A 27,077-nucleotide genomic window follows, 5' to 3' on the forward strand; every position below is an offset into this window, starting at 1 on the left:
CTGGACAGATAGACATACATATGACGCAACACAGCAAGAGCAGCTTCCTTGTGTTATTGGGAGGGGGAGAGGCGTTCCGTAGCATCGCCAACTCCTTGTTGTTGTGAAAAGCAAAGTACGTTAGGTTTATAATCAAAGTTATAATGGAGACCATCTCAATATAGCTGAAGAGCTACGCAATTCATCTGCCACCTCAGAAAACCGCTTAGCTGGAACTGGTGCTGATAGATGAGATACTATTGAATAGACAGAAATAAGGCTCAAAGGGCCTGATACGGAGACTGTCGCAATGCTGACGATTCTTGTACTGAGCATGTGTGTGCTGTGAAGACTTATATATGTCGCTCGCATAGAGGGTATGTACGCAGGGTGGTCTTCAGGTTGCCGACTGTCGGGATCCCGGCACACAGTATATTGGCGCTGGAATCCCGACAGCCGGCATACCGACAGTTTCTCTCCCTCGTGGGGGTCCACGACCCCCCCCTGGAGGGAGAATAAATAGCGTGGCATGCCACCGTGCCCACAGCGTGGCGAGCGCAGCGAGGGGCTCATTTGCGCTCGCCACACTGTCGGTATGCCGGCGGTCGGGCTTCCGGCGCCAGTATGCTGGTCGCTGGGAGCCCGGCTGCCGGCATACCATACCACACCCTGTACGCAGGATGATTGACAAGTTCTTCCCAGTTGTCCATCCCCAGAATGTGGGTAGCAGAGATAGGGGCAGATGTGCTAAGCCTTGGACAGAGAAAGTACCAACCAACCAGCTCCTGTCATTTAAACACAGCCTGTAACATGGCAGTTAGGAGCCGATTGGCTGGTACTTTATCTCCGTCCATTTTAACTCCATCCAACGCTTAGTACATAGACCCCGTAGTCATAACAAAAATTTGCCACCCGCCGCAGTAAGTGACGATTAACAAAAGCAAACAAGATAAAAATGGCTTCAGTTCAGGAGGCAGATATAGAAGAGGGAGGAGCTTAAATAGCTTAAAGATTTCTAAAGCGCCACCAAACTGAATAAATGCGAAGTATTACCCACTGTATGAATAGAATACATTTGTTTGATGGCCAGATTTAAAATCACATAGGTTCCCACAAATAACAAAAAATAAGGACACCAACGCAGGCTGTGCAGTTTGCTGCTAAAGGTTAATACTGTATTAATAATCTGTGATGTATCCAGGGTACAGCAGAATATTCTATACCACATGGCCCTGATGCTACATTACATAACGAAAGATTACCTCCATTTTTTCTTCCAGCTCATGTAAGAACTCCCCGTTAGCAGCAAGGGTAGACATGCCAGAGGAGCTTTTAGCGCTTAAGATGGCTCTAGATATATACTCAATCCTCTGTTTCAGAGATATATCAGTGCTGGAAAGAGACAGACACAAAACAATTGGATTATGAAACTGGTGTCCTGAAGAAACACGTGTGTTTATATGTATATGTGTGTGTGTGTGTGTGTGTGTGTGTGTGTGTGTGTGTGTGTGTGTGTGTGTGTGTATATATATATATATATGTATATATATATATATATATACATACACATACATATATATATATATATATATATATATATATATATATATATATATATATATATATATTTTTTTTTTATTTCTGTCCAGTACGCCCTACCTCTGCTTGTCTGCCAGCTTGGCCACAACTCTTGCAGCACTGCTGAAATTCCGGTTCTTCTCGTAATATCTCCACAACAAATCCATGTAGCGCACAGTGTTCTGCTCAAGCTTGGACATACGAACCAAATGAGGCTCCAAGAACAGGGAGTTCAGCTGCAGAATACAACAACCATCACATAAATGATATGCGGGACAGTAAAATAAAAAAATAAAAATAAAAAAATGTCTTCCCTAAACCTACATTATTTATACAGCACAGTACACAGACTGTTACATTAATTCCGTATCACACACAGAGGGAGAACAGGGATACAGTACATACTACACTGCAACCAATTTTTTTAATCTGTGACGTTTGCAGCATGTAGCAGAATGATCTACACCAGCAAACTCCACAAAGATAGCACTCTGGTTGGGAACAGAGCACACAACCCTAGAGCTGAGGCGCAACAATGCTAGCCACTGTGGCACTGTGCTGCCATCACACACAGTCTCACCCAAAAAGACGATTTATATTCTTACCTTGTTAAATCCTTTTCTTGACTCATAGGGGGCACAGGGTTAACACTGGGGTATAGTTTGGAGAAGATAGAGTCTGGGTACCAAATAGCTAATATTTGCCAACAGGACCAGGACTTCCTCTCCTCTATACCCTGCTCAAGCTACAGGCTGCCAGTTAAGCCTACGACAAGGTGCGAGAATAAGGAGCGGGAGAAAGAAGACCGGCACAACCACAGAAACATATAGAGGAAAGTTGCGCAGAGAACCGGTACAATAGGAACCAAAACTTGGCATGCCAGGTGCGTCAGGGTGGGCACTCTGTGTCCCCTACGGCAGGGATAGGGAACCTTTGGTCCTCCAGCTGTTAAACTACACATCCCAGCATGCCCTGCAACAGTTTTAGTAAGGCCAAATAGCAACACAGTAGCAGGGCATGCTGGTATGTGTAGTTCAACAACAGCTGGAGGGCCAAAGGTTCCCCAACCTTATGGTGTCAAAGAAAAGGATTTAACAAGGTAAGAACATAAGTCTCCTTGTCTTCTTCCACTAGAGGGCACAGGGATAACAATGGGATATCCCAAAGCTGCCTCCCGCTCATGAGTTGCCCTGAGAACCCTTCGCCTGAAGGCTGCATCCGAAGACACAAATGTGTCCAATGCATAGAAACTAATTAAAGTGTTGGCAAAGGAGCTGGACAAAGCTGCTCCACAGAAGCACCACATTGAGTTGTCCAAGATGCCCCTACAGACCAGGTGGAATAAGTAGTCCCCACGGCTGGGGCAGGATAATCCGCCACTAAGTAGGCGTGGCAGATGGTCAAGCAGAGCCAACTGGCCAAAGTGTATTTAGATGCCAGCTAGCCCCACATATGGAAATCATACAGAACAGAGAATCAGATCGGCGAAGATCTCAGATCCTGTTCACATAAATCCGGAGAGCCCTCACCATAACCAGAGGCGCTTCCTCCATTGAAGATTTCTCGAACACAAAGCCGGTACCACAATTTCTCGATGGATATGGAACAGAGATACGACCTTGGGTAGGTACCCAAGCATGTTTGCAGTATGAACAATCTGAATGGAAGAGCAGAAAGAGGGAGCAACATGTTCAAGTGCTCAAGTTGGACAGACCGATGTGAAGGTGAACAAGAAGACAGTTTTTCAAGTAAGCCAACAAAAGTCCACTGTATCCAATGGCCCAATAGGGAGCAGACCTCAGAGCCCGAAGAACCAAGGACAGGTTCCAGGGAACCACCGGAGAAATAAACAGCGGCTGCACATAGAGGATTCCATGAAAAAATACGATTTTACTTACCGGTAAATCTATTTCTCGTAGTCCGTAGAGGATGCTGGGGACTCCTCAAGGACCATGGGGAATAGACGGGCTCCGCAGGAGATAGGGCACTTTAAGAAAGCTTTGGATTCTGGGTGTTCACTGGCTCCTCCCTCTATGTCCCTCCTCCAGACCTCAGTTAGAGAAATTGTGCCCAGAGGAGATGAACAGTACGAGGAAAGGATTTTTGTAAATCTAAGGGCAAGATTCATACCAGCCACACCGTATAACTTGTGATAAACTACCCAGTTAACAGTATGAACAATAACATAGCCTCGGGTCAACCCCGATCAACTATAACATAACCCTTATGAAAGCAATAACTATATACAAGTCTTGCAGTAGAAGTCCGCACTTGGGACGGGCGCCCAGCATCCTCTACGGACTAACGTCCTAGAGGATGCTGGGAACTCCGTAAGGACCATGGGGATTACCAAAGCTCCCAAACGGGCAGGAGAGTGCGGATGACTCTGCAGCACCGATTGAGCAAACAGGAGGTCCTCCTCAGCCAGGGTATCAAACTTACAGAACTTTGCAAAGGTGTTTGACCACGACCAAGTAGCAGCTCGGCACAGCTGTAGTGCAGAGACCCCTCGGGCAGCCGCCCAAGAAGAGCCCACCTTCCTAGTGGAATGGGCCTTAACCAATTTAGGCAATGGCAATCCTGCCGAAGAATGCGCCTGCTGAATCGTGTTACAGATCCAGCGAGCAATAGTCTGCTTTGAAGCAGGAGCGCCAACCTTGTTGGCCGCATACAGAACAAACAGAGCTTCGGTCTTCCTGATCCTAGCTGTTCTGGTCACATAAATCTTCAAAGCCCTGACCACATCCAGGGACTCGGAATCCTCCAAGTCCCGTGTAGCCACAGGCACGACAATAGGTTGGTTCATATGAAAAGATGAGACCACCTTGGGCAGAAATTGAGGACGAGTCCTCAACTCTGCCCTATCCACGTGAAAAATCAGGTATGGGCTTTTATATGATAAAGCCGCCAATTCCGAAACCCGCCTTGCAGAAGCCAAGGCCAACAACATGACCACTTTCCAAGTGAGGTATTTCAACTCCACTGTTTTGAGTGGTTCAAACCAAGGTGACTTGAGGAAACTTAATACCACGTTAAGGTCCCAAGGCGCCACCGGAGGTACAAAGGGAGGCTGAATATGCAGCACGCCTTTCACAAAAGTCTGTACTTCAGGAAGAGAAGCCAATTCTCTTTGAAAGAAAATGGATAAGGCCGAAATTTGAACCTTTATGGACCCTAATTTTAGGCCCAAATTCACTCCCGTTTGAAGGAAGTGAAGCAGACGGCCCAACTGGAACTCCTCCGTAGGAGCAGCTCTGGCCTCACACCAAGAAACATATTTTCACCATATACGGTGATAATGTTTCAACGTCACGTCCTTCCTAGCCTTAATCAGGGTAGGAATGACCTCCTCAGGAATCCCTTTTTCCGCTAGGATCCGGCGTTCAACCGCCATGCCGTCAAACGCAGCCGCGGTAAGTCTTGGAACAGAGAGGGCCCCTGCTGCAGCAGGTCCTGCCTTAGAGGAAGAGGCCACGGATCTTCTGTGTGCAACTCTTGCGGATACCAAGTCCTCCTTGGCCAATCTGGAACAATGAGGATTGTTCTGACCCTTCTTATTTTTATTATCCCCAACACCTTGGGTATGAGAGGTAGAGGAGGAAACACAGACCGACCTGAACACCCAAGGTGTCACCAGAGCGTCTACCGCAACAGCCTGAGGGTCTCTTGACCTGGCGCAATACCTCTTTAGCTTTTTGTTGAGGCGAGACGCCATCATGTCTATCTGAGGCAGTCCCCACCGATCCGTGATCTGTGTGAAGACTTCTTAATGAAGTCCCCACTCTCCCGGATGCAGGCGGTGCCTTCTGAGTAAAGTCCGCCTCCCAGTTGTCCACCCCCGGGATGAACACTGCTAATAGTGCGCTTACATGGCCTTCCGCCCAGCGTAGAATCCTGGTCGCCTCTGCCATGGCCACTCTGCTCCTTGTACCGCCTTGGCGGTTTACATGAGCCACTGCCGTGACATTGTCTGACTGAATCAGAACCGGTTTGTTCCGAAGCCATTCCTCCGCTTGGCGTAGGGCGTTGTATATGGCCCTCAACTCCAGGACATTGATGTGGAAACCAGTCTCTAGACTTGACCAGAGACCCTGGAAATTACTTCCTAGTGCGACAGCTCCCCAACCTCGGAGGCTCGCGTCCGTGGTCACCAGGACCCAGTCCTGAATGCCGAACCTGCGACCCTCCAGGAGGTGAGCACTGCGCAGCCACCACAGGAGAGACACCCTGGCCCTGGGAGACAGGGTGATCTGTTTTTGCATGTGTAGATGGGACCCGGAACATTAGTCCAATAGGTCCCATTGAAAGGTCCTTGCATGGAACCTGCCGAAGAGGAAGGCTTCGTATGAAGCCACCATCTTCCCCAGAACCCTCATGCAATGATGCACTGAAACCTTTTTTGGCTTCAATAGGTTCCTGACCAGAGCTACGAGCTCCTGAGCCTTCTCTGCTGGAAGAAAAACTCTTTTTTGGTCTGTGTCTAGAATCAGGCCCAAAAAGGTCAGACGCGTTGCAGGGACTAGCTGGGATTTCGGTAAATTGAGAATCCAGCCGTGCCTCTGCAACGTCTTCACGGACAGAGACACGCTGTCCAGCAACTTCTCCCGAGATCTCGCCTTTATGAGGAGATCGTCCAAGTACGGGATAATTGTGACGCCCTGCCTGCGCAGGAGCACCATCATTTCCGCCATTACCTTGGTGAAAATTCTCGGGGCCGTGGAAAGACCAAACGGCAACGTCTGAAATTGGTAGTGACAGTCCTGTACTGCAAATCTCAGGAACTATAAATAATATACAATGGGCGCTAAGTTTATTGTACTGTCGATTAAAATAATTGCAGCTCACATAAGGAGGATCTGGAAGTCCTCCTAAATAAAGGGACACTGTACCTAAACAATAAAATCGTACATGTGAGCGCACATGTATTAAAAGAGTGGTTAATTAGACTGCTGGTTTGATAAATAAAAAATATTTTTATTAATATATAACAGACTAAGTAAACATTTACAGAATAAAAACCATCATAGTGGAAATCGCAGATTGGATTTATGCATATATCCCCGCTATGGCCAATTGGACTTTGTATGATTAGTATTAAGCATGCATGCCTATAGAGTTAGCTGGTTAATTAGAACAAGTCATGGTCCTTAAATACAGTCTTGATCGTTTGTAACTGTTTAATCCCTCCAGGGGAATTTTAGTAGTGATGTTAGTATTTAGTTGATTAGACAAGAACCAGAGGTTGTCCCTTAATATGAATTAATGGCACAGTCCATTTAAGTGAAACAGCTTCCTCAGATGATATTATATAATGCCAGTTTGCACTGGTTAGAAGTGCGATGCTGATAGATTTTATAATCAGTTAGTCCCCCGTCGTGACACTCATATGGGCAAATGCTTACCCTCCCACTCTGCGGCGGTTCTCGTGTCTACGGCTGGGCTGTATCACACTGAAGGCAAGGACTTTGTCCGGCTAGGCGGTGACACGCTCCAAGCGTGTGGTGTAGCAGGGAGCGCTCGGCCGCACGTCGCGGCTTCCGGGTTGAGCGGGGCTTCCGGCGCGCTCCACCTGCGTTCCACTTGACGTCGTTGAGTCACCTGACGCGTTTCTCCGCCTTTTGTGGGTGGCGGTTTCTTCAGAGGTTTATTCTGTAAATGTTTACTTAGTCTGTTATATATTAATAAAAATATTTTTTATTTATCAAACCAGCAGTCTAATTAACCACTCTTTTAATACAAAATCTCAGGAACGCCTGGTGAGGAGGGAAAATCGGAACATGAAGGTATGCATCCTTTATGTCCAGGGACACTATCCAATCCCCTCCCTCCAGGCTGGCGATGACCGCTCTGAGCGATTCCATTTTGAACTTGAACCTCTTCAAGTACAGGTTCAGGGATTTCAGATTTAAAATGGGTCTGACCGAACCGTCCGGTTTCGGTACCACAAACAGGGATGAATAATAACCCTCTCCTTGCTGGAGATGAGGAACTTCGACTATCACCTGTTGAATGTACAATTTGTGAATTGCAGCTAACACCAGCTCCCTCTCCGATGGGGAAGCCGGCAGAGCCGATTTGAAAAACCAGCGAGGAGGCATATCTTCGAATTCCAGTCTGTATCCCTGGGAGACATTCTCTATTGCCCAGGGATACACCTGTGAGAGAACCCAGACGTGGCTGAAAAGACGAAGACGTGCCCCCACTTGATCTGACCCCCCCCCCCCCCCCCGGAAAGCACCAGCATCATGCGGTGGACTTAGCGGAAGCAGGGGAGGACTTCTGCTCTTGGGAACTAGCCGAGTGCAGCTTTTTTCCCTTGCCTTTACCTCTGGCAACAAAGGACGATCCTCGTACCTTCTTGCTTTTATTGGAACGAAAGAACTGCATTTGATAATGCGGTACCTTCTTAGCATGCTGCGTGGGAACATAAGGTAAAAAATTCGATTTACCGGCCGTAGCAGTAGAGACAAGGTCCGAGAGGCCTTCTCCAAACAACTCCTCCCCCTTGTAAGGCAATGACTCCATATGCCGCTTTGAGTCTGCGTCTCCCGTCCACTGTCGGGTCCACAAGAGTCGCCTAGCAGAAATAGACATAGCGTTTATTCTGGAGCTTAGTAAACAAATGTCTCTCTGAGCATCCCTCATATACAAGGCAGCATCTCTGATATGCTCAATGGTCATTAGAATGGTATCCCTATCTAAGGTGTCAATCTCCGTAGATAAGGAGTCTGCCCATGCCACGACAGCACTACAAACCCAGGCCGACGCCATGGCCGGTCTAACGATAGTTCCTGAATGTGTGTAAATGTGCTTCATGGTAATTTCCTGCTTGCGATCAGCAGGATCCTTGAGGGAAGCAGTATCCGGAGAAGGCAGTGCCACCTTCTTGGATAAGCGTATCAGCGCCTTGTCTACTTTAGGCGAAGATTCCCATCGTATCCTATCCTTCTGGGGAAAAGGATACGCCATAGGAATCCTTTTGGGAACATGTAGTCTCCTATCCGGAGACTCCCAAGCCTTTTCGCACAATTCGCTTAGCTCAAATGAGGACGGAAACGTGACCTCAGGCTTTTTCCCTTTATACATGTGAACCCTCGTGTCAGGGACAGGGGGTTCCTCAGTGATATGCAAAACCTCTTTTATGGCAATAATCATGTATCGAATACCCTTTGCCACTAGAGTCCGTATCTGTGTCAGCGACCTGGGATATGGGGCGCTTTTGAGACCCTGAAGGTCCTGGCGCCACAGGGACAGGCACGGTCTGGCTACCTGACTGATCCCTAGCCTCAGCCTTGTCTAACCTTTTATGCAGGAGATTCACATTTGCATTTAAGACATTCAGCCCGTTGTCGGCGTTGCAGACGGCGACCTGACATTCAAACACTCCCCCTCCACATTAAGCGAGCCTTCCTCGTCAAACATGTCGACACACACGTACAGACACTTCACACACACAGGGAAACTCTTTTCTGAAGACAGTATCCCCTTTAAGGCCCTTTGGAGAGACAGAGAGAGAGTATGCCAGCACACACCCCAGCGCAATGACCCTGGAGACCAACACAAAATGTTTTCCCCCAGCAGCGCTGTATAATATCTTATCCGCCAATTATGTGCCCCCCCCCTCTCTTTTAAACACCCCTTCACCGTGTGTTAGCAGGGGAGAGTCCGGGGAGATTCCTCTCAGCGTTCTGTGGAGAGAAAAATGGCGCTGGTGAGTGCTGAGGGAGAAGCCCCGCCCCCTCGGCGGCGGGCTTCGATCCCACTCAAATTTGTGTAAAAATGGCGGGGGCTCTTTTATATACATGTACAGTGCCCAGCTGCACATGTATATATCTTTTTGCCATGTTTTGAGGTGTTATTATTGCTGCCCAGGGCGCCTCCCCTGCGCCCTGCACCCATACAGTGACCGGAGTGTGTGAGGTGTGTGGAACAATGACGCACAGCTGCGGTGCTGTGCGTTACCTCAGTGAAGCCGCTGAAGGCTTCTGCCGCCTGAGACGTCTTCTTGCTTCTGTTCTTCTGGCTCTGTGAGGAGAACGGCGGCGTGGCTCCGGGGGTGGACACCCAGGACGAACCTGTGTTCACCCCCTCTGGAGCTAATGGTGTCTAGTAGCCGAGGAAGCAGATCCTATCATTTAAGTAGGTCTGCTCCTCTCTCCCCAGTCCCTCGATGCAGGGAGCCTGTTGCCAGCAGTGCTCCCTGTAAAAAATAAGATTATACTCACCGGTAAATCTATTTCTCGTAGTCCGTAGTGGATGCTGGGAACTCCGAAAGGACCATGGGGAATAGCGGGCTCCGAAGGAGGCTGGGCACTCTAGAAAGATTTATGACTACCTGGTGTGCACTGGCTCCTCCCACTATGACCCTCCTCCAAGCCTCAGTTAGGATACTGTGCCCGGACGAGCGTACACAATAAGGAAGGATTTTGAATCCCGGGTAAGACTCATACCAGCCACACCAATCACACCGTACAACTCGTGATACTATATCCAGTTTGACAGTATGAAAACAACTGAGCCTCTCAACAGATGGCTCAACAATAACCCTTTAGTTAGCAATAACTATTTACAAGTATTGCAGACAATCCACACTTGGGATGGGCGCCCAGCATCCAATACGGACTACGAGAAATAGATTTACTGGTGAGTAAAATCTTATTTTCTCTGACGTCCTAGTGGATGCTGGGAACTCCGAAAGGACCATGGGGATTATACCAAAGCTCCCAAACGGGCGGGAGAGTGCGGATGACTCTGCAGCACCGAATGAGAGAACTCAAGGTCCTCCTCAGCCAGGGTATCAAATTTGTAGAATTTTTGCAAACGTGTTTGCCCCTGACCAAGTAACAGCTCGGCAAAGTTGTAAAGCCGAGACCCCTCGGGCAGCCGCCCAAGATGAGCCCACCTTCCCTGTGGAATGGGCTTTCACTGATTTAGGATGCGGCAGTCCAGCCGCAGAATGCGCCTGCTGAATCGTGTCATTTCAGATCCAGCGAGCGATAGTCTGCTTAGAAGCAGGAGCACCCAACTTGTTGGGTGCATACAGGACAAATAGCGAGTCAATTTTCCTGACTCTAGCCGTCCTGGAAACATAATTTTTCAAGGCCCTGACTACGTCCAGTAACTTGGAATCCTCCAAGTCCCTAGTAGCCGCAGGCACCACAATAGGTTGGTTCAAGTGAAAAGCTGATACCACCTTAGGGAGAAACTGGGGACGAGTCCTCAATTCTGCCCTATCCATATGGAAAATCAGATAAGGACTTTTATATGACAAAGCCGCCAATTCTGATACACGCCTGGCCGAAACCAAGGCCAATAACATGACCACTTTCAACGTGAGATATTTTAGATCCACGGTTTTTAGTGGTTCAAACCAATGTGATTTTTAAGAAAACTCAACACCACGTTGAGATCCCAAGGTGCCACTGGAGGCACCACCGGGGGCTGAATATGCAGCACTCCTTTTACAATGTCTGAACTTCAGGTACTGAAGCTAATTCTTTCTGGAAGAAAATCGACAGAGCCGAGATCTGTATCTTAATGGAGCCTAATTTTAGGCCCATAGACACTCCTGCTTGTAGGAAATGCAGAAATCGACCTAGTTGAAATTCCTCTGTTGGGGCCCTTTTTTGGCCTCACACCAAGCAACATATTTCCGCCATATGCGGTGATAATGTTTTGCAGTTACATCTTTCCTGGCTTGAATCAGCGTAGGAAAGACTTCCTCCGGAATGCCCTTTTCCTTTAGGATCCGGCGTTCAACCGCCATGCCATCAAAACGTAGCCGCGGTAAGTCTTGGACCAGACAGGGCCCCTGCTGCAGCAGGTCCTGTCTGAGCGGCAGAGGCCATGGGTCCTCTGATAGAAGTTCTTGAAGTTCTGGGTACCAGGCTCTTCTTGGCCAATCCGGAACCACGAGTATCGTTCTTACTCCTCGCCTTCTTATTATTCTCAGTACCTTTGGTATGAGAGGCAGAGGGGGGAACACATAAACCGACTGGTACACCCACGGTGTTACCAGAGCGTCCACAGCTATCGCCTGAAGGTCCCTTGACCTGGCGCAATATCTTTTATAGCTTTTTGTTGAGGCGGGACGCCTTCATGTCCACCTGTGGCCTTTCCCAATGGTGTACAATCCTTTGGAAGACTTCTGGATGAAGTCCCCACACTCTCGGGTGGAAGTCGTGTCTGCTGAGAAGATCTGCTTCCCAGTTGTCCACTCCGGGAATGAACACTGCTGACAGTGCTAACACATGATTTTCCGCCCATCGGAGAATCCTTGTGGCTTCTGCCATCGCCATCCTGCTTCTTGTGCCGCCCTGTTGGTTTACATGGGCGACTGCCGTGATGTTGCCTGATTGGATCAGGACCGGCTGGTTTTGAAGCAGAGGCCTTGCCTGACTCAGGGCATTGTAAATGGCCCTCTGTTCCAGAATATTTATGTAGGGAAGTCACCTGACTTGACCAAATGCCCTGGAAGTTTCTTCCCTGTGTGACTGCCCCCCAGCCTCAAAGGCTGGCAACCATGGTCACTAGGACCTAGTCCTGTATGTCGAACCTGCGGCCCTCTTGAAGATGGGCACTCTGCAGCTACTACAGTAGAGATACCCTGGTCCTTGGAGACAGGGTTATCAGCCTAATGCATCTGAAGATGCGACCCGGACCACTTGTCTAACAGGTCCCCCTGAAAAATTCTTGCATGGAACCTGCCGAATGGGATTGCTTCGTAGGAAGCTACCATTTTTCCCAGGACTCGCGTGCAATGATGACAGCTCCTTGGCTTTCTCCTCCGGGAGAAACACTTATTTCTGGTCTGTGTCCAGAACCATCCCCAGGAACAGTAGACGTGTCGTAGGAACCAGCTGTGACTCTGGACTGTTTAGAATCCAACCGTGCTGTTGTAGCACTTTCCAAAATAGTGCTACCCCGACTAGCAACTGCTCCTTGGACCTCGCCCTTATAAGGAGATTGTCCAAGTACGGGATAATTAAAACTCCCCTTTTTCGAAGGAGTATCATCATTCCGGCCATTACCTTGGTAACACCCTCGGTGCCATGTACAGTCCAAACGGCAGAGTCTGGACTTGGTAATGGTAATCCTGTACCACAAATCTGAGGTACTCCTGGCGAGGATAGTAAATAGGGACATGCAGGTAAGCATCCTTGATGTCCCGGGATACCATGTAATCCCCCTCGTCCAGGTTTGCAATAACCGCCCTGAGCGATTCCATCTTGAACTTGAATTTTTTATGTATGTGTTCAAGGATTTTAAATATAAAAAAGGGTCACACCGAACCATGCGGTTTCGGTACCCCAAACCGTGTGGAATAGTAACCCCGTCCTTGTTGAAGTAGGGGCACCTTAAGTATTACCTGCTGGGAATACAGCTTATTAATTGCCTCTAGCACAGCCTCCCTGCCTGAGGGAGTTGTCGGCAAGGCATATTTGAGGAAACGGAGGGGGAAAGACATCTCGAATTCCAGCTTGTACCCCTGAAATACTACTTGAATGAAACAGGGATCCACCTGTGAGCGAGCCCACTGATCGCTGAAATTTTTGAGACGGCCCCCCACCGTACCTGGCTACACCTGTGGAGCCCCCGCGTCATGCTGTGGAAGCGAGAGAAGAATTATGATTCTGGGAACAGGCTGACTGGTGCAGCTTTTTCCCTCTTCCCTTGTCTCTGTACAGAAAGGAAGCGCCTTTGACCCGCTTGCTTTTCTGAAGCCGAAAGGACTGTACCTGATAATACAGTGCTTTCTTAGTCTGTGAGGAAAACTGAGGTAAAAATATTTCTTCCCAGCTGTTGCTGCGGATACGAGGTCCCAGAGACCATCCCCAAATAATTCCTCACCCTTATAAGGCAGAATCTCTATGCGCCTTTTAAGGTCAGCATCACCTGTCCAGTGACAGGTCTCTAATACCCTCCTGACAGAATGGACATTACATTCATTTTGGATGCCAGCCGGCAAAATATCCCTCTGTGCATCCCTCATATATAAGACGACGTCTTTAATATGTTCTCATGTTAGCAAACTAGTATGTTTGACAGGGTCACCGACCACGCTGCAGCAGCACGCTCTGCAGGTTTCAGTCTAGTACCTGAGTGTGTAAATACAGACTTCAGGATAGCCTCCTGCTTTTTATCAACAGGTACCTTCAAAGTGGCCGTTCCTAAAACAGTAGTGCCACCTATTTTGACAACCGTGTGAGCGCCTTATCCACCCTAGGGGATACCTCCCAGCGTAACTTATCCTCTGGCGGGAAAAGGTACGCCATCAGTAACTTTTTAGAAATTACCAGTTTCTTATCATGGGGAACCCACGCTTTTCACACACTTCATTCATTCATCTGATGGGGGAACAAAACATTGCCTGCTTTTTCTCCCCAAACATAAAAACCCATTTTTAGAGGTTAATGTCAGAAATGTGTAACACATTTTTTATTGCCGGGATCAAGTCACGGATGTTCCTAGTGGATTGTGCATATGTCTCAACCTTGTCGACACTGGAGTCAGACTCCGTGTCGACATCTGTGTCTGCCATCTGAATGAGCGGGCGTTTTTGAGCCCCTGATGGCCTTTGAGACGCCTGGGCAGGCACGGGCTGAGAAGCCGGCTGTCCCACAGCTGTTACGTCATCCACCCTTTTATGTAAGGAGTTGACACTGTCGGTTAATACCTTTTACCTAACCATCCACTCTGGTGTCGGCCCCACAGGGGGCGACATCACATTTATCGGCATCTGCTCCGTCACTATATAAGCCTCCTCCTCAAACATGTCGACACAGCTGTACCGACACACCGCACACACACAGGGAATGCTCTGACTGAGGACAGGACCCACAAAGCCCTTTGGGGAGACAGAGAGAGTATGCCAGCACACACCAGAGCGCTATATAATGTGGGGATTAACACTATAACTGAGTGAATTTTCCCCTATAGCTGCTTGTATATACAATATTGCGCCTAAATTTAGTGCCCCCCCTCTCTTTTTAACCCTTTGAGCCTGAAAACTACAGGGGAGAGCCTGGGGAGCTTTCTTCCAGCTGCACTGTGAAGAGAAAATGGCGCCAGTGTGTCTGAGGGAGATAGCTCCGCCCCTTTTCCGCGGCCTATTCTCCCGCTTTTTTCTGGATTCTGGCAGGGGTATTTACCACATATATAGCCTCTGTGGCTATATATTGTGGTATTTTTGCCAGCCAAGGTGTTTTTATTGCTGCTCAGGGCGCACCCCCCAAGCGCCCTGCACCCTCAGTGACCGGAGTGTGAAGTGTGCCTGAGTAACAATGGCGCACAGCTGCAGTGCTGTGCGCTACCTTGGTGAAGACTGATGTCTTCTGCCGCAGTTTTTCCGGACCTCTTCTTGCTTCTGGCTCTGTAAGGGGGACGGCGGCGCGGCTCCGGGACCGAACACCAAGGACTGGGCCTGCGGTCGATCCCTCTGGAGCTAATGGTGTCCAGTAGCCTAAGAAGCCCAATCCGGCTGCAAGCAGGCGAGTTCGCTTCTTCTCCCCTTAGTCCCTCGCTGCAGTGAGCCTGTTGCCAGCAGGACTCACTGAAAATAAAAAACCTAAATCTATACTTTCTTTCTAAGGGCTCAGGAGAGCCCCTTGTGTGCATCCAACCTCAGCCGGGCACAAGATCTAACTGAGGCTTGGAGGAGGGTCATAGTGGGAGGAGCCAGTGCACACCAGGTAGTCATAAATCTTTCTAGAGTGCCCAGCCTCCTTCGGAGCCCGCTATTCCCCATGGTCCTTTCGGAGTTCCCAGCATCCACTAGGACGTCAGAGAAATAGAAAAATCCAAACAAAAATGCTTTCTAATGCAAAGAACTCAGGAGAGCTCCCTGCAGTGCGCCCATCTTCCTCTGGGCACAGTGTAAAACTGAGGTCTGGAGGAGGGACACAGAGGGAGGAGCCAGTGCACACCCAGAATCCAAAGCTTTCTTAAAGTGCCCTATCTCCTGCGGAGCCCGTCTATTCCCCATGGTCCTTACGGAGTCCCCAGCATCCTCTAGGACGTTAGAGAAAATGTCTTAATGGCCAGTAAGAGTGTAATCTGCTGCTGGAAGAGGACAGAGAGGGGTGAGACTTATACCTTCAAGGAAGAGAGCCGGATGCCAAAATCCAGACCTGCCTGCAGATAGGGAAGAACCTGCGAGATCCAGAACAAGCTTGGGTCAAAGCCTCTAACCGAAGTCTGCCAAGCGCGAAGATAAATTTCTGATGAAGGTGGTTTCCAGGCAGGTACGGATGGCTCTTCTGGCGAAACCTCTTCACTCTCAGGACAGAAGATATGACCATAGGGGCAGACACAGAGGAGTGTCGATAGAGAGGCCCAGAAAATGAGTGTAACACACTCGTCGCGGCCAATCTGGAACTACCGGATAATCTTTCCTCCCTCCAATTTGAATAATCAGGGACCCGGTGGGGTGCCGACATCGGTAAGTGCATATACACTTGCCGATGCCGGCGGGGAAGGGAACGAAGGCAGGGGGGCAGCGGGTGGAAAGGTGGCATGGCTGTCGTTAACAAGGACGTCCCTCGTCTGTACATGTTCAGACGAGGTAGGGTGTCTTTAAAGATGCGCAGGAGCGCGCATCGTTTACGACCTTGAGTGTACACACTGGACAAGATTGTGAAAGATCTAGCTCAGATCGGCCTGAACGAGATCTTTTACTTTCTCGTCTAGTGTGTATGGGCCTATAGATGAGCGGGAACATCCAAGGCACCAAATCCGGGATCCCTGGTACAGTAACAGTACATCAGCAGCTGGTGGTTGTGCAGAGACACCATCATGTCTTTGTCTGGTAGGCCCCAATGATGGACCAGTAACTGGATGAGGCCTGGATGTAGTCCCCACTAACCCGAATGTACTTCCTGGTGACCTAGGAAGGCCAATTCAAAATTCTGTATACCAGGAATGAAGACCACTGACAGAGCTGGAAGGTGACTGCCTAGTGATGGATAGACTGCTCTCTTGAGCTGTCCACTGCCCTGGAACGATTGCTGACAAGTCACCCCCACCCCACCCATGAAGACTGGTTGGCATCGGCAGTGAGCAGGACCCAGTCCTGGATCCAAAAAGGGCAGCCATTTCCAGGTGGAACCAGTGGAGCTACTTCAAGAACGAGTGACAAACCTCCTATGATAAAATGATAATCTGCGCCTTCAGGTGCAGATGGAACTCGTTCCACCATGCTAGAAATTCCAGTTGAATAGAACGTATATACTCCACCATGTCAAATATGGAGACCAAGGAACCCAGGATCCACATGCAGGAGTGAATCGACATCTGATGATGACAGAGAAATGTGCGAATCTTGGATTGCAGGGCTCGAGTCTGCCAGAAAGAAGACCAGCTGAACTCCTACGTGCAACATTTCCTGAGACTGTCAATTTAGATTTGCACCAATTGATCCTCCACCCATGTGACTGTAGAAGATTCACCATCAGACAAATGTTGTCCCTCAGAGACTGGGATAGGAGAAGAAAACCATCCAGATAAGGCAAGATTGTGATGCTCCTGTGATGAAGATGCGCTGCCATGACCTTCGTGAAAACACGAGGCACCGTGGACAGTCCAAATGGTAATGCCTGAAATTGGTAGTGAATGTGTAAATAGGCGTCCTGAATGTCATATGATGACATACTGTAAAAATAAGAATTTACTCACCGGTAATTCTATTTCTCGTAGTCCGTAGTGGATGCTGGGTACTCCGTAAGGACCATGGGGAATAGATGGGCTCCGCAGGAGACTGGGCACTCTTTAAAGAAAGATTAGGTACTATATCTGGTGTGCACTGGCTCCTCCCTCTATGCCCCTCCTCCACACCTCAGTTAGGGAAACTGTGCCCGGAAGAGCTGACACTACAAGGAAAGGATTTGGAATCCAGGGTAAGACTCATACCAGCCACACCAATCACACCGTACAACTCGTGATAACTATACCCAGTTAACAGTATGAATAACAACTGAGCCTCACTGAACAGATGGCTCATAACAATAACCCTTTAGTTAAGCAATAACTATATACAAGTATTGCAGACAATCCGCACTTGGGACGGGCTCCCAGCATCCACTACGGACTACGAGAAATAGAATTACCGGTGAGTAAATTCTTATTTTCTCTGACGTCCTAGTGGAATGGGCTTTGACTGATTTAGGATGCGGCAGTCCAGCCGCAGAATGTGCAAGTTGAATCGTGCAACAGATCCAGCGAGCAATAGTCTGCTTAGAAGCAGGAGCACCCAGCTTGTTGGGTGCATGCAGGATAAACAGCGAGTCAGTCTTTCTGACTCTAGCCGTCCTGGAAACAGATTTTCAGGGCCCGGACTACGTCCAGCAACTTGGAAGCCTCCAAGTCCCGAGTAGCCGCAGGCACCACAATAGGTTGGTTCAAATGAAACGCTGATACCACCTTAGGGAGAAATTGGGGACGAGTCCTCAATTCTGCCCTGTCCATATGGAAGATCAGATAGGGGCTTTTACAGGACAAAGCCGCCAATTCTGACACCCGCCTAGCCGAAGCAAAGGCCAAAAGCATGACCACTTTCCACGTGAGATATTTCAACTCCGCGGTCTGAAGTGGCTCAAACCAATGTGATTTTAGGAAATCCAACACAACGTTGAGATCCCAAGGTGCCACTGGGGGCACAAAAGGGGGCTGAATATGCAGCACTCCCTTAACAAACGTCTGAACTTCAGGCAGTGAAGCCAGTTCTTTTTGAAAGAAAATAGACAGGGCCGAAATCTGGACTTTAATGGCCCATAGTCACTCCTGAGTGTAGGAAGTGCAGAAATCGACCCAGCTGAAATTCTTCTGTTGGGGCCTTCATAGCCTCACACCAAACAACATATTTTCGCCATATGCGGTGATAATGTTTTGCGGTCACATCCTTCCTAGCTTTTATCAGCGTAGGAATGACTTCAACCGGAATGCCCTTTTCCATCAGGATCCGGCGTTCAACCGCCATGCCGTCAAACGCAGCCGCGGTATGTCTTGGAACAGACAGGGCCCCTGCTGTAGCAGGTCCTGTCTGAGAGGCAGAGGCCAAGGGTCCTCTGAGATCATTTCTTGTAGTTCCGGGTACAAAGTCCTTCTTGGCCAATCCGGAACGATGAGTATAGTTCTTACTCCTCTCTTTCTTATTATCCTCAATACCTTTGGTATGAGAGGAAGAGGAGGGAACACATAAACCGACTGGTACACCCACGGTGTCACTAGAGCGTCCACAGCTATCGCCTGAGGGTCCCTTGACCTGGCGCAATATCTTTTTAGCTTTTTGTTGAGGCGGGACGCCATCATGTCCACCTGTGGCCCTTCCCAACGATTTACAATCAGCTGGAAGACTTCTGGATGAAGTCCCCACTCTCCCGGGTGGAGGTCGTGCCTGCTGAGGAAGTCTGCTTCCCAGTTGTCCACTCCCGGAATGAACACGGCTGACAGTGCTATCACGTGATTTTCCGCCCATTGGAGAATCCTTGTGGCTTCTGCCATCGCCATCCTGCTTCTTGTGCCGCCCTGTCGGTTTACATGGGCGACCGCCGTGATGTTGTCTGACTGAATCAGCACCGGCTGGTTTTGAAGCAGGGGGTTTTGCCTGACTTAGGGCATTGTAAATGGCCCTTAGTTCCAGAATATTTATGTGTAGGGAAGCCTCCTGACTCGACCATTGTCCTTGGAAGTTTCTTCCCTGAGTGACTGCCCCCCAACCTCGGAGGCTTGCATCCGTGGTCACCAGGACCCAGTCCTCTATGCCGAATCTGCGGCCCTCGAGAAGATGAGCACTCTGCAGCCACCACAGCAGAGACACCCTGGCCCTCGGGGTCAGGGTGATCAGCCGATGCATCTGAAGATGCGATCCGGACCACTTGTCTAACAGATCCCACTGAAAGATCCTTGCATGGAACCTGCCAAATGGAATTGCCTCGTAAGAAGCTACCATCTTTCCCAGGACTCGCGTGCAGTGATGCACCGACACCTGTTTTGGTTTCAGGAGGTCTCTGACCAGAGATGACAACTCCTTGGCCTTCTTCTCCGGGAGAAAAACCTTCTTCTGTTCTGTGTCCAGAATCATACCCAGGAACAGCAGACGCGTCGTAGGAACCAGCTGCGACTTTGGAATATTCAGAATCCAGCCGTGCTGTTGTAGCACTTCCTGAGATAGTGCTACTCCGACCAACAACTGCTTCCTGGACCTCGCCTTTATAAGGAGATCGTCCAAGTACGGGATAATTATAACTCCCTTCTTTCGAAGGAGTATCATCATTTTGGCCATTACCTTGGTAAATACCCTCGGTGCCGTGGACAGACCAAACGGCAACGTCTGGAATTGGTACTGGCAGTCCTGTACCACAAAACGGAGGTACACCTGGTGAGGTGGGTAAATGGGGACATGTAGGTAAGCATCCTTGATGTCCAGTGATACCATGTAATCCCCCTCTTCCAGGCTTGCAATAACCGCCCTGAGCGATTCCATTTTGAACTTGAACTTCCTTATATAAAGTGTTCAAGGATTTCAAATTTAGAATGGGTCTCACCGAACTGTCTGGTTTCGGTACCACAAACATTGTGGAATAGTAACCCCGTCCCTGTTGAAGGAGGGGAACTTTTATTATCACCTGCTGGAGGTACAGCTTGTGAATTGCCGCCAGCACTACCTCCCTGTCCTGGGGAGTAGCTGGCAAGGCTGATTTGAGGTAACGGCGAGGGGGAGACGTCTCGAATTCCAGCTTGTAACCCTGAGATACCACTTGTAGAACCCAGGGATCCACCTGTGAGCGAACCCACCGGTCGCTGAAGTTCCGGAGACGGGCCCCCATCGCACCTGGCTCCACCAGTGGAGCCCCAGCGTCATGCGGTGGATTTAGTGGAAGCAGGGGAGGATTTTTGTTCTTGGGAACTGGCTGTATGGTGCAGCTTTTTCCCTCTACCCCTGCCTCTGGGCAGAAAGGACGCGCCTTTAACCCGCTTGCCTTTCTGGGGCCGAAAGGACTGTACCTGATAATACGGTGCTTTCTTAGGCTGTGAGGGAACCTGAGGTAAAAATGTCGACTTCCCAGCTGTTGCTGTGGAAACGAGGTCCGAGAGACCATCCCCAAACAATTCCTCACCCTTGTAAGGCAAAACCTCCATGTGCCTTTTAGAATCCGCATCACCTGTCCACTGCCAAGTCCATAATACTCTCCTGGCAGAAATGGACATTGCATTAATTCTAGATGCCAGCCGACAAATATCCCTCTGTGCATCTCTCATATATAAGACTACGTCTTTAATATGCTCTATGGTTAGCAAAATCGTATCCCTGTCGAGGGTATCAATATTTTCAGACAGGGTATCGGACCAAGCTGCTGCAGCACTACACATCCAAGCTGAAGCAATTGCAGGTCTCAGTATAGTACCTGAGTGTGTATATACAGACTTCAGGATAGCCTCCTGCTTTCTATCCGCAGGCTCCTTTAAGGCGGCCGTATCCTGAGACGGCAGTGCCACCTTTTTTGACAAGCGTGTGAGCGCCTTATCCACCCTCGGGGATGTCTCCCAACGTAACCTGTCCTCTGGCGGGAAAGGGTACGCCATCAGTAACTTTTTAGAAATCACTAGTTTCTTATCGGGGGAAGCCCACGCTTCTTCACACACTTCATTCAACTCATCTGATGGGGGAAAAACCACTGGTTGCTTTTTCTCCCCAAACATAATACCCTTTTTAGTGGTACCTGGGTTAATGTCAGAAATGTGCAACACATTTTTCATTGCCGTAATCATGCAACGGATGGCCCTAGTGGAATGTACATTAGTCTCGTCCTCGTCGACACTGGAGTCAGACTCCGTGTCGACATCTGTGTCTGCCATCTGAGGTAGCGGGCGTTTTTGAGCCCCTGATGGCCTTTGAGACGCCTGGGCAGGCACTGGCTGAGAAGCCGGCTGTCCCACAGCTGTTATGTCATCGAACCTTTTATGCAAGGAGTTGACACTGTCGTGTAAAACCTTCCACATATCCATCCACTCTGGTGTCGACCCCGCAGGGGGTGACATCACATTTATCGGCACCTGCTCCGCCTCCACATAAGCCTCCTCATCAAACATGTCGACACAGCCGTACCGACACACCGCACACACACAGGGAATGCTCTGACTGAGGACAGGACCCCACAAAGTCCTTTGGGGAGACAGAGAGAGAGAGTATGCCAGCACACACCACAGCGCTATATAATCAGGGATTAACACTAACACAAAGTGATTTTCCCTATAGCTGCTTTACAAATACAGTTTGCGCCAAAATTTAATGCCCCCCCTCTCTTTTTTACCCTTTGAGCCCGGAAACTGCAGGGGAGAGCCTGGGGAGCTGTCTTCCAGCAGAGCTGTGAAGAGGAAATGGCGCCAGTGTGCTGAGGGAGATAGCCCCGCCCCCTTCTCTGCGGACTTCTCCCGCTCTTATATTTATATTATGGCGGGGGATTTTTGCACATATATAGTTTATTAGACTATATTATGTGCTGTTCGCCATGTAAGGTACTCTAATTGCAGCCCAGGGCGCCCCCCCCCCAGCGCCCTGCACCCATCAGTGACCGGAGTATGTGGTGTGCATAGGGAGCAATGGCGCACAGCTGCAGTGCTGTGCGCTACCTTAATGAAGACCGGAGTCTTCAGCCGCCGATTTCCAGGATGTTCTTCTTGCTTCTGGCTCTGCAAGGGGGACGGCGGCGCGGCTCCGGGACCGGACGACAGAGGCTGGGCCTGTGTTCGATCCCTCTGGAGCTAATGGTGTCCAGTAGCCTAGAAGCCCAAGCTAGCTGCAAGCAGGTAGGTTCGCTTCTCTCCCCTAAGTCCCTCGTAGCAGTGAGTCTGTTGCCAGCAGATCTCACTGAAAATAAAAAACCTAATAAATACTTTCTTTACTAGAAGCTCAGGAGAGCCCCTAGTGTGCAACCAGCTCGAGCCGGGCACAGATTCTAACTGAGGTCTGGAGGAGGGGCATAGAGGGAGGAGCTAGTGCACACCAGATATAGTACCTAATCTTTCTTTAAAGAGTGCCCAGTCTCCTGCGGAGCCCGTCTATTCCCCATGGTCCTTACGGAGTACCCAGCATCCACTAGGACGTCAGAGAAATACAGTTCCATGGCCAGGATGATAGAGCGAAAAGACTCCATGTGGAATCTGGGAATCTGCATATAACTGTTCAGCACCTGCAGGTTGATTATGGGCCAAAACAATTAGTCTGGCTTTTGGACCCATACCTCTTACAGACCAGGATGATGACCCTGGAGGCCAGAAGGGAGCAAGCAGACTGATAACTCATGCTTTTCCTGGTTCTGCTGGAAATCCAGTGGAAAAGAATTGCACCAGAGGACGTTTCTGAAAGGTCAGAGCGTATATGTCTGAGAGACTTCGTCTCTGACCCAAGCATCTGTTGCAGTCCCCATTTCAAATATAGTCAAAAAGATGAAGCCAGCATCCCATGCTGGGGTCGTCCACGTCATGCGGCAGGCTTGTCAGCCGGCTTGGCTGCGTGTTGCCTGCTGGACCATGGCTACTTACTTAAAGACTCCGAGCCCTTGGAGCAAGAACCCTGGAAACTAGAAAAAGACTGACCTCTGGCCTTTCTGTGCAGACAAAAGAAACTAAGAATAGATGTTCTACACCTGGGGGATGCAGCAGAATGAAGGAAGGCCGTCTTGAGTGCTGCCACTGTAGCGACTATCTTGACCAAAGTGGACCTCGCCAGAATAAAGGCCTGTAAAATCTTTCTGAGTCCGTGTGCGCCAGGAAAGCAGCCAGAGGGCTCTCTTGGCCTCCACTGCAGCCAACACCAAAGAGGTTAAGGCACTTGTGTCAATAACCTCCTCACCACTGTATGTAGGAGCCTGCTGCCTCAACATACCCCACTAAAGACCATGATTCCTGTGTGTGTGTCCCAGACCGGAGGCAATACTCTTGTGCCTTTGCCCAGCAGCCACTAGCCATAGCCACCCAAGCAGATGCAAGGGCTGGGCCCGAAAAAGTACCTGCATTAGCATAGATCGAAAAGCAGTGAACAATCATAATCTTAGAAAGAAAAGTAAGAGAAAATAAAAATACAAACAAAAGAGAAATGTTCTAACTAATGAGGGCTGCATAGCAGCCATGAAAAACCTGCCCCCACTCCAAGGCACCTAAAAGGAAACTGCAAGTCTAGGGTTACAGGGGGAAGAAGCTTACTTTTAAAGCTACAGTTTAGTTTAGGTGCCAGCTCCAGCCCCAACCTGCATTCTCATGGTTTAGGTTTACTCAGCCTTGCCAAAAAAATAAATAAAAATAAAAGCTATTGTAGGTGAAGTAGCGAACAATAAGAGCATTACTTTAAAAGGTTTCCCTCACCTCCAGCAGTTTGTCTGTGAGATCCACTTGTATCAGCCAGTTGAACAATGCTATGTTGAAGAGTTCATCTGTGGAGCGCTGAGCCAGTCGCAGTATTTGTTCAAACTGAAAACAGAGACACAGGTATAGGTCTTAAGTAAAATCATCAGGCTAATATTGAGCAAAGCACACACTTATGCAGAGTACACACTGGAGCAATGGGCATTCGTCCCAACATCAGAACCAATGCGCTTGAGCACAGATTCTGTGTAAACACTGGAATAAGGTTTATGAAGGCTGGAACGATCATGTTTCATCCTTCATAAGCACAAACAAGGTCACTAGCGAAATCGCTAGGTTTTATTTGCAGCACATCAACCCTAGTGTCCATCGCTAGAGACCGCGGGAGAACGCAATCATCCGTACAGACTGAGCGGTGTAGGCTGTATGTCGTTACGAAATGGCAAATCGGTCCAAGATTGCTCCAATGTGTACTCAGCATAAGACAAAATAAACCTTAAGTATAAAGAAAAGATTTGGTGTCTTGGTTAAAAAGTTAAGCAATACCTGTTAAGCCAGCTGCTTTTCACAGAGCAATAATAGCTAATTTGTCTATATGCTCCAGTGTCCCCTAGAGGATGAAGGAGAAAACTGCTTTTGATTTCCCTCTACATATATAAATGCGATTTTATATTTGCATTAAATCCTTCACTGAATCCACTGAGGTACTCCAGTGCCCTAGTAATTCAGTCTCCTTAAAGACGTTAGCGCTTTATTCAGAAGTACAGTATTTAACTGCAGTGCGCCCTACTCCGATGTATTTAGCTGCAAGCATCTGTAAAAACAGGATTTTGGTACATATTGGTAAATCCATTTCCCTGATTCCACAGGGGATACTGGAGGATCATTACGGTGGGGTATGGATGGTGGTCAAGTGGAGCCGGGCACTTTAAATTCTTTAGAATTGTGACTGGCTCCTCCCCTCTATGCCCCCCCTACAGACCAGTTTTGAAAACTGAGCCCGAGAGGAGACGGAACGATACAAACGACAGAGTAGGAGGATAAAGAAATAGAGATCTACATATAGATATATGTGCTGTATATATTAAAACCAAACAAGAACAAAGGTCATGGTCACCAGTCAACCTAAACGGCAAAGAACTTTAAACAAATCTCCCAACTGGAGAATTAAACAAAAAGACGTCCAGCGCTGGGAGGGCGTCCAGTGTCCCCTGTGGAATCGGAGAAATTAATTTACCAGTAAGTACCAAAATCCCGTTTTCTCCTTCATCCACTAGGGGACACTGGACGATCATTACGGTGGTGATGTCCCAGAGCTCCCATCACGGGTGGGAAAGTGCTAAGAGTCCTGTAGTACCGCTCAGCCAAACTGAGAAGCAGAGGCCGCAAAAGTATAAAATTTGTAGAACTTGATAAACGTATGTTTCCAAGACCACGTTGCTGCTCTACACAACTGCGTCAAGGAAACCCATCTAGCAACTGCCCAGTCGAATGTGCGGACACTGATGTAGGTGGAGGTAGAGAGGCAGCGAGATACGCCTGTCTAATAGTAAATCTGATCCAACGAGCCAATGTTTGTTTAGAAGCTGGCCAGCCAGGTGTTGAGTCATCATAGAGAACAAAAAGAGCATCAGTCTTGCGTAATTCAGCTGTTCTGTCCACATAAATACGTAGGGCTCGAACAGCATCCAGCGATCTTGAAGAGGGAGAATCGCCTGAGAGAACTGGAACCACAATAGGTTGATTAATGTGAAATGCTGAAACCACCTTAGGTAAAAAAGACCTGCAAGTGCGGAGCTCTGCTCTGTCCTCATGGAAAATTAAATATGGAGGACGGCATGAAAGAGCTACTAATTTGGAGACCCTCCGAGCCGAGGCCACAGCCAACAGTAAAACCACCTTCCATGTAAGAAATTTGAGTTCTAACGACTCCAGAGGTTCAAACAAAGATGACTGTAAAAATTAAAGAACCGTATCTAGATCCCAAGGAGCTGTGGGAGGAACGAATGGTGGCTTAAGGCGTATAACCCCCTGATGGATAGTCTGTACTTCAGGCAGATACTGGCAATTTTCTTTTGAAAAAATAAAAAAATAGAATGGGCAGAAACCTGAACCTTTAGAGAACCTACGCTCAAGCCTGCCGAGAAACCCGCCTGGAGGAAAAGTAGAAGCTTGGCCAATTTAAAGGAAGTAGCTGAGACCTGACGTTGCTCACACCATGATATGTATGATCTCCAGATGCGATAATAGTGTTTGGAAGGGACCTCCTTTCCAGCACTCATCATAGTAGGAATTACTGGTGCTGGGGTGCCCTTTTGATGTAAAAATTCCCCCTCTCAACAACCACGCCGTCAAACATAGCCGCTGTAAGTTGCGATAAACGAAAATCCTGTCTCGGAGGTAGTGGCCACGGGTCGTCTATGAGTAACTGAAGTAGGTCGCTGTACCACGTTCTTCGATGCCAGTCGGGAGCCACGAGTAGAACCTTGACGGTCTCCAGTTTGATTTTCTTGAGAATGCGCGGTAATAGGGGAAACTGAGGAAAAAGGTACACGAACCGGAAAGGCCAAGGAATCGTTAAAGTGTCCACCTCCTCGGGATCTCTGGTGCGAGAGCAAAACCGAGGAAGCTTGTGGTTCCGCCTGGACGCCATGAGATCCATCTGCGGAAGTCCCCATTGGCGTATCAATTGTTGAAAAACTTGTGGATGCAATTCTCACTTGCCTGGATGCATATACTGACGACTTAAGTAGTCGGCCTCCCAGTTCTCCACTCCTGGTATGAACACTGCCGATATGTCTACTGCTTATCTTTGTGCCCAAAGTAGGATTTTGGTGACCTCCTTCATAGCGGCTCTGCTGCGGGTTCCCCCTTGCCGATTTATGTATGCCACTGCCATGGCACTGTCTGACTGCACCCGTATTGCACGTCCCTGTAGGAGATGACTCACCAACAGAAGAGCATTGTACACAGCCCAAAGTTCCAGTATATTGATGGGTAGAAGCTGTTCCTGTGGAGTCCAGAGTCCCTGGAATTGACAATCCAGAGTCACCGCTCCCCATCCGGAGGTTGGCATCCGTCGCGAGAAGTACCCAATCCTTGAGAGCAAAGTCCTTGCCCTTGGATAGATTTGTCGTGTTCATCCACCAGAGCAATGACAAACG

General features: G+C 48.8%; 1 protein-coding gene across 1 annotated transcript in view; it reads right to left on the minus strand.

Annotated features, from left to right (window-relative positions):
• The window catches only part of NUP155 (nucleoporin 155), a 212,222-nt gene that overhangs the window by 36,035 nt on the left and 149,110 nt on the right, over positions 1-27,077 (minus strand). Inside the window, exons 26-28 of the mRNA XM_063961169.1 lie at positions 23,914-24,018; positions 1,639-1,793; positions 1,242-1,371 (exon numbers count right to left, since the gene is read on the minus strand). Coding sequence (XP_063817239.1) covers positions 1,242-1,371; positions 1,639-1,793; positions 23,914-24,018 — 390 coding nt within the window. The remainder of the gene's footprint in view (positions 1-1,241; positions 1,372-1,638; positions 1,794-23,913; positions 24,019-27,077) is intronic.

Source organism: Pseudophryne corroboree, chromosome 1 (assembly GCF_028390025.1).
Source record: "Pseudophryne corroboree isolate aPseCor3 chromosome 1, aPseCor3.hap2, whole genome shotgun sequence".
Classification (NCBI taxonomy): Eukaryota; Metazoa; Chordata; class Amphibia; order Anura; family Myobatrachidae; genus Pseudophryne; species Pseudophryne corroboree.